General features: G+C 34.4%; 1 protein-coding gene across 1 annotated transcript in view; it reads right to left on the reverse strand.

Moving 5' to 3' along the window:
- VPS13C (vacuolar protein sorting 13 homolog C) overlaps nt 1-11995 on the reverse strand; it is a 182176-nt gene that overhangs the window by 52751 nt on the left and 117430 nt on the right. The window contains exons 52-59 of the mRNA XM_027851985.1: nt 10064-10429; nt 9573-9659; nt 8592-8747; nt 8161-8425; nt 6999-7159; nt 4515-4636; nt 3841-4135; nt 2358-2747 (exon numbers count right to left, since the gene is read on the reverse strand). Coding sequence (XP_027707786.1) covers nt 2358-2747; nt 3841-4135; nt 4515-4636; nt 6999-7159; nt 8161-8425; nt 8592-8747; nt 9573-9659; nt 10064-10429 — 1842 coding nt within the window. The remainder of the gene's footprint in view (nt 1-2357; nt 2748-3840; nt 4136-4514; nt 4637-6998; nt 7160-8160; nt 8426-8591; nt 8748-9572; nt 9660-10063; nt 10430-11995) is intronic.

The following is an 11995-nucleotide window of genomic DNA, read 5'->3' on the forward strand; positions in this document are numbered from 1 at the left end:
TTATGATCTTAGAAGGAGAATGGAAAAAGAGGAGAACAGGAATATCCTGGAAGGTAGGTCCAGGAGTTGAGGGAAGAGAAAGTAAGTTTAGGGAAAATTATCTCACAGAATATACACAATATAAACAAGAGGGTGGCAGGGAAGGTAGTGGTTGACATGAGCCTCACTCTCATCTAAAATGGCCAAAGGAAGGAAGAACACACGCACATGCACACAGATGCAGAAATATTTTCCACTCAAAAGAAGGATAGGAGGAAAATGGAGAAGGGGGCGTTAGAGGAAGGGTAGATCAATGGCGGGCTTAATCCTAATCAAAACAAATTTTAAAGATACACACAAATATTCATAGCTCTTTTTGGAAGTGGCAACGACTAGGAATTTGAGGTCATGGAAAGATGTGGATTGTAGTAGTTAAATGGATTTGGAACTGGTTGAATGGCTAGATCCAAAGAGTGAATATTCATTGACAGTCTGATGTCTACTTGGAAGGAAGTTGCAAAGGGAGTACACAAAGATCTATAATTAGCTCTCTGCTGTTTAACATTTCAAATAATGGCTTGGATAAAGGAATGGGAAGTATGCTTATCAAATCTGCAGATGACACAAATCTAAAAGGCATAGTTAATGCATTGGATAAGAGAATCAAGATCCAAAAAGATGTTGACTGACTATATCATTGTGCCAAAACCAATGAGATTAAATTTAATAGGGATAGCTGCAGTCTTAAGACTTGGCTCAAAAATTCAAGTTCACTAATATAATATGGGATAATGTAACTAGACAGAAGTTTGAAAAAAAAATGAGGGTTTTAGTAGGCTACAAGCTCAATCTCAATTGACATTATGATATGGCAGCCAAAAAGTTAATGAAATCTTAAATTGCACTATAAGAAGAGTACAGACTAGAGAGGTGACTATCAAGCTGTATGCAGCCCTGGCAAGTTCATATTTGGAAAATTATATTTAGTTACAGGCGCCACATTTTGAGAACCTGATAAACTTATGAATGCCTACTTAGCCAGGGCCTTGAGATCATCTTTCACATGGATCAAATGAAGGGACTAGGAAAGAGAAGACTTATGGGAGATATGAAAATTCTTTTCAAATATCTGAAGGGTTGTCCTATGAAAAAGGGAATAGACTTACTCTGCTTGGCTTTAGTCCAATTGATGAGAGTTTACCATCTATAGCAACCACGCAGACCCACTTCACTACACTGCAACCATCATCCAGCCACACCCTCTGAGCACATATTCTACCTCCTTATCTCTCCCATAAACATTCCTTCCCTTTTTTCACTTCTTGCTCTAGAAATAATAATCAAATTAGCACTATCATAATTGTCCCATGATAATTCCTGTCATCATTCATGTGATTTCTTAAATCAAAATACTCTTCACAGACTACCACTCCCCTATGAGTTACCACCCTCTAATAGGATATAAGCTTTCTGAGGGTAGGTATTATCTTTCTTTTTGTATTTGTAAGCACAGTGCTTAGCCCAGTGCCTGGCATACTGTAAGTGCTTAAGGAATATTTTTTTTTTATTCATTTAACTAAGAACAATGCTAGAAGATAAATAGAGGTAAGGAAAACCTTCTTAACACCTAGAATCATCCAAAATTGAAATGGGGTGCCTCAGAAAGAAGTGATTTCCCTATCATTAGAGCTCTTTAAGCCAAGAGGAGGAGGAGTTATCAGGTATAATACAGAGGGGGGATTCTTTTTGGGCCAGATGGCTTTTGAAGTCCCTTCTTATTTTAAAATTTTGTGATTCTATGGATGTGTCATCTGGAACCTGTGCTTATCATGTCATTTATTAACTAATATTGTCATTTATTAATCAATAATTTCTTAGTATGTGACTTTAACCACCTAGACCCCTAACTTTCTTGCTAGGTGGCAGATATCTGTTTTAAAGTCCCTTAACTAGCTGCTGTTCTTTGTCCCAGGCTAAGGATCTGTTTTACTACCTTGCTCAACCCATTGCGACACTAATTTCCATTTCAAAATGCAACGCAAAATATTCCAGGTCCTATGGCAAAATCTAATCAGTTCATGGGATGAATTTACCACCACCTAGCTACATAGGATTAAAAATCTTGCATTTCTGATGACCTTCAACATAGAAAGTTCTGTGGGATGGTGAAAAAAAAAAAACAGCTTCCTCCACAGCCCACCGGTTTTGACCATGGTACTCAATAACATATGTCTCAAAGACATATTCTAGCCCTAATTCCCACTGGGGCACAGAGCCAACAGGTAAGCATATGATTGGGAGGCTAAGTGATTCTCAAAGTCTCTATGTTACAACTGAGAATGTAATTATTATAATCTCTAACATCAATGAAAACATACCTTATTTTTACTAAAGATGTTCTTCTTCTTGAAAGAGAATAAAATAATGTCCCTATAGTCAGCTGGATGCTTCATATGGATATCCTCTGCACGATACTGGAGGACACGAGAGGTTTTATTGATGAGCCAGTAGGGACTAAAGACAGACAATATCATACGGCTGCCAATTCTCCTAACATGTATCGATAGGTCTACTGTCATCACTTCTGTGGAGTCCGATGTAAAACACACAAGAAAGAACTCAGGCAGTGCATTTTGTATACGAAAATGTCCATTCCAGTTTTTGCCCTGGTATTTCATCAAGACTAATTCCATTATTTCTCCATTTATTCTTGAATAAAGAACATCAGCAGTACTACCTTCTGATAGTTCATGAGTATCTGCGGTTCCCTAAAAAGAAAACATTTTTGGCTGTTACATACCAAAGATTATTAACCTGTAGTTATTTGCATAAAGGGGAAAAGCAAGAGTAATTAGCAAACAGAAAGAACAAAGAGCTGAGAATAGGATGGCTGAGTTGTAAACCTCTTTCTATCACTAACTACAGGAGATGTATGACTCAAAACATGTATTTTATTTAACAATACCTGAGTTTCCTGTTCTGCCAAAAAGGAATTATAACAGTAACTCTATTAACTTTGCTGTATTATATGAAGGACAAAATGAGATAACAAATAAGACAGTGCTTTAAAACTTAAAATGCAATAAAAAACAAGGTCACAGGATAGTGAATTGTATGTTTTATGTTTATATAAACATATATGTAAACATTCATATACACATATGAGAACAACAATAGTAATAATAGCTGTTAACATTTATAAAGTGCCTATTACGTTCGAGGCATTGTGCCAAATGCTTTACAAAGATTGTCTATTTGATCTTCACCACAACTCTGGAAGATAAGTGCTATTATTATCCCCATTTTACAGTTGAGGAAACCAAGGCAAAAAGAGGTTAAGTGACTTGCCTAAGGTCACACAGTTATTAAGTATCTGAGGGTGGATTTGAATTCAGGTCTTCCTAACTCCAAGCTTTGTGTTTTATCTACTACAACACATGGCTGATTATATATACACGTACACATACATATAGACAAATGATATGGAGAGATCATTCTCTTCCATTCTGCCTTGCATTCAGCTAAGAAAAAAATCAAGGAAAGAGGGCCATGAGTAACTGAAGAAGTATGGAATTAGAGGTGTGTCAACTGAAGTTAATAGCAGTAACAGACTGACATCCGTAGCAATAACTCCTGAAAAGTCTTCAACAGATAAACACATTTGGTTGTATTATTTTATGTATGTATGTATGCAGAAAAGTAGGAAGCGAAGTAGGAATAGACGAACAGAGCAACAGATAGATTGATAATTATCCTATATTATTAACTTATGTTAATGTCAGGCCTCGTACACTGCTGATATTTAAAACTGATTTCATCCTCATGTAACAATATTAGCCAAATAACATGTAAGAATCATACCTCAAGTAAATATCTTAAAGAATATGGAAGTAAATTCCTCAAAACTAGGGATGGATAAAGATGAATAATGTATGCTGGATCCCAATCTTCCCCATGAGTAGAAATATAACTTAATTCATCAGGAACAGCAACTGTGTTTACTATCAGTGGTAGGAAGTTGATTTCAGTTGATGGGCACTGCAGAATGCACCTGACTTCATTGCTTCTATGAAGCTCCTCCTTCCAAGAAATATAGGTCGTTGACTCTTTAAATTGACCCTTCAAGATTCCAGCTGGCTGAATAAACAATTGATATCTACAGAAAAGTAAAGAAGGGGAAAAAATTTTTAAAGAAATCAGAAACAAAAGATGTATCTTCTAAAACATTAGTAACTATGTAAAGTGATATGCAAATAAATGCACAATCAATGAAAACAAGTCTTAAAAAGAGACCTAGAAAATAACTTCAATGCCAAACATACATTAATTATTTTAATCTGGAAAATAAAATGCACAATAATAAGTATATACCAATAATTCATTTCTACAAGGAGAATAAACTTTATTTAAAGCTCATTAACTCTCAGTATAAAGTCAAATTTTGGAGCTGCATTCCTAGTCAGAAGAAATTAACCTAAAAATTATGAAGTTCAAAACATAAATTTTAAATTTCTATTTATTGAGAAATAATCTACCTGTATGAATCTAATGGAACATGGAATTCCTCGTCAGGTTTGGCTGTTCCGATGGGTTCCAGTAACTTAGCAGTCTTGACAAATTTATAGATAATAAATGGAATAGAGAAATGGTTCTTTATCTATGAAACAAAAAGACATACATATTAAATTCAACTTGTCTCTAATTACTGTTGCTTCCAAGAACGTTTACTGAAAAAAGAGAGCACTTTCTTGAAATTGAAAATATTAATACAAAGGAGGTGAAAAATATTAGACTATTCAAAATATCAAAATACCAATGTTATGGTCTGTCTTACCTTTCTAGTATTTATTCATTTTTAAGTGGTTATTAATATTTAAGAAAAATAGTTCCTTGTTCCCAATATCTTTATAGGCTTTTTCTCCCTTTCTATTAATTAGGAAGTTATTAAAACCACTCAGGAAAGAGATATTGAGAGTCATAACCAGAGTGATTGCAATGACGGTGGAAAAAAAGGGTACGAATGTGAGTGCAAAAACAAAATTAACAGGATTTAAAAAGTGACTGGATGTAATTGCGGTAGTGAAAAAGAGAAAAGAGAAACATGCCACTGAGCATTGCCTGGGCCACCAGGATGATGACATTGTTATCAAAAGAAACAGAAGAGATGGGAAGAGGAACCAGTGTTCAAGGAAGATTTTGGATATGCTGTTTGAAGTGTTAGAGGTAAAGATGTATAGACAGTTATAGATCAATCAATCAACATTTTTTAAGTTCCTATTATGTGTCAGTCCCTATGCTAAACACTGAGGATACAAAAAAAGGTAAAAGACAGCCCCTGTCCTCAAGGAGCTTACAATCTAATGGAGAAGACAACAAGCAAACAATACATACAAAGCAAGCTATATATAGGATAAGTAGGTAATAATTAACAGAGGGAAGACACTAGAATTTAGAAGTGTTGAGGAAGGCTTCCAGTAAAAGATGAGATTTTAACTAGGACTTAATGGAAGCCAGAGACGTCAGTAGGCAGAGCAGAGGAAGGAAAGCATTTCAGGAATGGGGTTCATGCCTGGAGAGCAGATGTAGAACTTGAACTCGGGAGATCTCAGAGCTGGATATGTATTACAAAGCCCTGAAAAGAGATGAGATCACTAAGAAAAAGCTGAAAAAGAGAAAAAAGAGAGAGAGAGAGAGATAAAGAAAGAGTTTTGAGGGACACTAATTATTAAAGGCTTGGGAAAGACGATGAACACAAGGGAATAAGAAGAGGAAGAAGAGACAGGACTATTGCGCAGATTTCTAAAAAATGAAGTAGTATAACCAGTACCTTTGTATTCTAAGATGCCACATCATATATCATTACTTTACATCTTTTCAAAAGGAAATGTTTACTTTTTTGGGGGGGGGGGCAAATGAGGTTAAGTGACTTGCCCAAGGTCACACAGCTAGTAAGTGTCAAGTGTTTGGTCTGAGGCCAGATTTGAACTCAGGTCCTCCTGACTTCAGGGTCAGTACTCTATCCACTGTGCCACTTAGCTGCCTCAAAATGCTTACTTATGATAATGCATAATGAATACCATGGATAATTTAGGAAAGAAGGTGAGGTGGAAAAAAAATTTTTTTTAAGTTTTCCCAATAGTAAGAAATTAGAAGCCATTATCTTAACACAGAAGTACTTCAAAACAACATAAAAGATGTAAAAAAAAAAAAACAATGCAACAACTTTTTGAGTGATTTCTTTCCAATATTCTCTTTTAGTTTCTTGAACAATGTACTCAAAAACTGAATACAAACAAAATGAAATTCCATACTACTACTTGTGTACCAACCTCCACTAAAAATACTACTCAGTTTTTGAGTCTTATGGTACAATAAGAACTCATTAAATTCTAAAACATAAAGGGCCTCAAAATGACCTTTAAAATTAACAGTTATATTAATAGATATTTTAAATAAAGAACAATAGAAGAGCAAGCTGCCTAGAGAATAAAAATTGCTTCAAAATGCCTGCTTAAAAAATAAACTAGGGCAACTAGGTGGCGCAGTGGATAGAGCACTAACCCTGGAGTCAGGAGACATGAGTTCAAATCTGGCCTCAGACACATAACACTTACTACCTGTGTGACTCTGGGCAAGTCACTTAACCCCAATTGCCTCTCCAAAAAAAATAAAAAATAAAAATAAACTAATGCTGACTTAGTGAAGTTTTAACTATGAAGTTTGCTATAAATATTTAATAAAGGGAAATAAATGTCAAGCTAAAGGGGCACAGACTAATCAATCAATCAACAGGCATTTATTAAGTGCCTACTATAGACCCAGTACTATGCTAGGCACTAGGGATACAAATAAAAAATATGAAACAATCCTTAATTTCAAGAAGCTGACATTGTATTAAAGGATATAGTGTGTACAGGTATTAGTATATACAAAATAATTATATGCACAAAAATACAACACAGTTATAAAAGAAAGGCACTAGCAAATTGGAATAAGGAAAAATCACTTTAAAGTCTCACCTGCAAAGAAGACCGAAGGGTAATCACTTTATTCCCTTCTGCTGCATCAATCTGTACCAAAGCCGAGTCAGAAAAATTCATACAGGGATTCCGTACATTATATAATCTTCGCCCAGGTCGTGTGATAGGAATATTTGCTATTTCTGTGTATCCATAAGGCACTAATATAAATAATTAAGATTTACGTAAGTAAAATGGCAAAAAAAAAGAAAAGGAAAATCAAAATTGATCATAATTTCAGTAAAGGAACAGAATTAAATCTCAAAAAATTAAATTTCTGTAGAGATGTACTTCATCAAGAATGTTTCTGGGACCCAGAAACTAAATAAAAAGTAGTCAATTCATAGCTATTTAATGATACTAAACCTTTTTCATTACAATAATCCTCATAATGTTATAATGTCATAATCCTCAAAATGTTAGAAGTAGCTCTTAATTTTACAAAAAGATCAAGGAAGAACATTTTCACTATTAATTATAACCATTTGATTTTAATAATAGCTCAAATTTTTAGTGCTTTAATATTTTAAAAGTACTTTTCATCTTACCACATCTCAGCCTTAAAATTCTATAAAATAAGCACATTATTATCCACATTTTAACAGATGAGGAAGCTGAGGTTCAGCAAGGTTCAGAGACTCCAATTTGCCGAGAATCACAAAAGTTATTAAGTGTCTGATGTACAACCTGAACCCAGGTCTTCCTAACTACAAGTCTAGGACTCTATCCCCTACTCCTGTCCTGAAAGGGGAAAAATGTTATTATGTTCCATATGACAACAGAGTGAGATAAAATTGTGGTATTCCTTTCCCATCAGTTTTGTTGATGTTTTATTTTGGTACTGTTTTCACTGTTTTGAGGTGATGCCAATAAGCTGTGCTTATTGCTTATTAGTTATGATGACTTACTCTAACATCTGCTAGAATTTGATTCTACAAACAAAAAGTATTTCTGTGATCTAATACTGAACTTTTTCAAGTTCAAGAAAGCAAAGTTGGGAGTTTGGTGTAAACTAAAAATATTAGTCTCAATTTCAAAGGATCTTAAAGCCTAGAACAAGTAATATCAAAAAAAAAGTCTTATTAGCATTACAGTTTAGCTATCATCCATCTACATTAATTAAAACAGAAGATAACTTTGCAATCAAATAAATATAACATACCAAAAGTCAGAGTGAAGAGAGAGCTTTCTTGACGGCTCAATACAGATAGTTTCCCTCGATTTAAGGGTTCTGAAGTGGAATACTCCAGTTCCAAAATCTGATCAACATCAACATCATAAATATCACCTTTTACAGATGAGCCCACTGTTCGGAGATTAGAATTAGGTTGCACCTTAATAGGAACACCTATTGCATTCTTCACTGTAAAAGGAGCCCTGTCTTTTAAAGAATAATCAAAAGTAGATGCAGTTCCCTCTGAAAATGCCTGAAATTTAAAAAAAAATATTAGTACAAATCTGAACAACATACAATACACAGTCTCTTACATTATATTCAGCAACAAAAGCTAATTTATCTATGGGAAAAGTATGACTACCTTTTTACATATTCATACTTTTCAAATAATTTACATTTTAAACAAATAGGTATACCTTTGATAAGTTGTTGAAGACTGTGAGGCAGCATTTGGATATTGTTATATTCATTGTATCTCTTGAAGAAATGTGAATTGCTGTTTGTGGCTCAGGAAGAAAAATAAAATCATCTCCTGGCATCAAACTTTTATCCTGGACTGGGTTATTCCTCAACTGTAAAAGGAAATAAAAATAATAACTATTGCAGTCTCATAAATTCAAGGAATTTTCAACATAATTAAGCATATTTATCCTTTGACATAAATACTCTACAAATATTGTATTTCTGTGTTGACACAAATCAGCCTTCTTTTAGCATACAGTTAATGAAAAAGGAAACCTTTCATAATTTGTCATGGAAGCACCAAGGTTATTTTTTCAAAGTCACCTAAACTACTTCTCTTACACACTCCCTAGAGCACAATTATTTATCTAGTGTTACGTGACTAATTGGTAATGATGTCTTAATGAGCAATCTAAAAGACAATAGGGCAAGGTAACTCAGAGGTCCAAAATGATTTTTTAAGAATGTACTAACCTGAAGTATATTTCTACTTTTCCTATAATTTTACCAGTTATACTTATAATTTTCATATTAGTCATCAGTTTCCAGTAGTTTATTATCAAAAATTTTTAAAAGGCTCAAAAAGTATCTCACAATTATTGATAGCTATTCAATACCAAAGAGAGATAGATATAATATTCATCTCCCTTTAATGAAGACAATAAATCAGAGGGGTTAAACTTTAGCCTCTAGAAGTCAATTTCAATACACAACTTTTGAAGACATGCTGCCTCACCTATGCATATTATGAAAATTAGTTAATACTGCAACAGAGGCTATAATCATAGCAATAAAAAAGGATCTGGGATTTGTGTTAAAATTTTCTCTAAGTGCTTTTAAGTGATAACTGAATATAGTTCATACAGTAGAATACGCTGATGAACACATTCAAACTTTTTAAAGATTGGCACAAAAAATACATAATGATTCCTTACTTCAAGCTTCAAATTCCATTGTCTGTTCCCTTCCACTCTCTCAATCAAAGGTTCCCAGACAGCATGTATTTCGTTATAGTAGTGAACCTGGAAAAAAACAGAATTTAATTTCAAACAAGAAAAGTGTTTTTGTCTCAACTACTGAATGCTGCTTCTTCAGCAAGGAGAAAAAAGTCCTGCTGGCTAATAGTATATACCCACAGTCATTTAAAATTATTCATGTAATTGTATAAATGTACCCAAAGAGGATTCCTTGACCCCCTTTCCTTCTAGTCTGTTCTTGTACTAAATGGTTCATTGCTAAAAATAACCTGTTTTAGAAAATGAAACAATAAATATACTATAAATTGCACTGAACAATGTAATTTATTAGAGATTCATAAATTTAAATGTGAAGGACTACTAAAGAAAACATATTACTTTAACAGTAGGATTTTGGTTTTACTACTGCTATAAATTTGCACTGGAAGGTGACAATGTGTTGGCAGTACCTCAAGGGTCATGTCAGCAGTAGCAGACATGAGAGAAGACCAGTTTTTAAAAGTTCCTGAAAATGTAGACTCCATCAATAATAATGGTATAGTCCGATGCCCCAAGCCACATTCAAAGGTGACCTGAACAGATTTTACAACCATAACGAAATTTTCCTTTATCGACGGTTGTTCAAGATCTCTGAATGTTTCCGTTACTTCTGTTGCCATGTCGACTCCAAGAAACCAAGCATTACAATCATCAATAGATTTGATGGCCCAGAGATTTTCAGTACTGTCTGATGTACTTTTTGAATCATCATCTTTCTTCTTTTGTGACATAGCAGCCATGATTGTCATTACAGTATTGAGAATTATTGGTGAAACCTTAAAAAAAAAAAAGCACAAGAAATAAATTAAAAGCTGCCCCATATGACAATAGCATAATAAAGAAAAAGAATTTATCTGTCAAAAAAATTAAATCTTCAAATTTTATGTGACATTAAAAAGAAAAGAAACAAAGCTGCATTTCACGCAAGAAAGCATTACTTCACTTGCAACTTCTCAGTTCATTATGTTTGCACTGAACTCATCTTAAAAATATAAGGTGAAAATCAGAAATTCTTCAACTTCTAGTCCCAGCTCTGAGCAAGTCACTTAACCTCTCTACCTTTTCATTTCCTCAGCTATAAAATAGGGATGACTCCTGATTACCCTAGTTGTTACTGCACCTCCTACTAATTATTCTCTATTTTGTACAATTTCTTAACATATTGTAGCCTCTTAACAAAAATAAAGCTGTTTGACAGCAGAGACTCTTTCACTTTTATATTTGTAACATTAACACATGGCACAGTGTCTGGCACAACAGAGATGCTTGATAATTGTCTGCTGACTGACTGACCTCGAGTACCTATCTCACAAGGTTGTTGTGATGCTCAAGTGAGGTATTATATGAATAGCACTTATACAGATATCTGTAATTACTATGATTATTTTATTCGTACGTGGAGTCAATACATGCACAGGAGTGCTCATCTGTTATTTGTGACTTTGGCTTCTTAAGGGATGGGAGTGGGGTTGGTAGGAGACAAGAAAGAGTTCTTGAGCTAAACCAAACCTCATTCCTTCTTCTTTTGGCACGTTATTTACATTTCCATCCCCACCCCAGTTCATACCTTTATTGTCTCATGCCTGTACTTTGCAAAACCTTACCATCTTCTCAAAATAATTTTAAACCCTACCACCAGATTAATCCTTCTCAAACAGCACTGATTATGTAATATTCCCTTTCCTCAATTAAAATATCTTCATTTGTTCTCCTTCATGTGCAAAAAATCCAATCTTAAACTAATCCCCTTCATAACCTTTTCATTCCAGTGAAAGCTGTGGATGTTCTTATATGCCAAACGTGACTTGAGCCTGCCCATCTCTACACCTTTGCTCTCACTGTTCCTTGTTCTCTTGACACCTAAACAAATCCTACCTGACTTTTAGAGCTCAGCTCAAACCCTTCCCCCTACAGGAATCTTTCCCATTCTACTCAGGACCATAATGGGAGACATGTCTATTCCCCATCCAATAATTTGCCAACTCCTCCACAAAATCTCTTTCACTAAACTCCCACCTCTTTCTCTCCCACTGCGTTACTTCAGGGACTCATTGTCTCATTCCTGGTGTCTACCTGGCAAGTAGTGACTTTTTTCTTCTTTCATATTCTCTGATCCTCCTAAATATTACTGCCATATTAAAGTTATGTTTTAAGAAGATTAATCATATTACTCCCCTACTCAAAAGTCTTTAATGTCTCCCTAATGTTCACAGAAAAGATGTAAACTGGTATTCAAAGTGCTTCACAATATGATCTGCTTTTGCAGTTTTGTCACCTTCACTCCCCTTTAATATATGTGTGTGTGTGTGTGTGTGTGTGTGTGTGTGTGTGTGTGTGTGTGT

This window comes from Vombatus ursinus, unplaced genomic scaffold, assembly GCF_900497805.2.
Source record: "Vombatus ursinus unplaced genomic scaffold, bare-nosed wombat genome assembly UNPS02009205.1, whole genome shotgun sequence".
NCBI lineage: Eukaryota > Metazoa > Chordata > Mammalia > Diprotodontia > Vombatidae > Vombatus > Vombatus ursinus.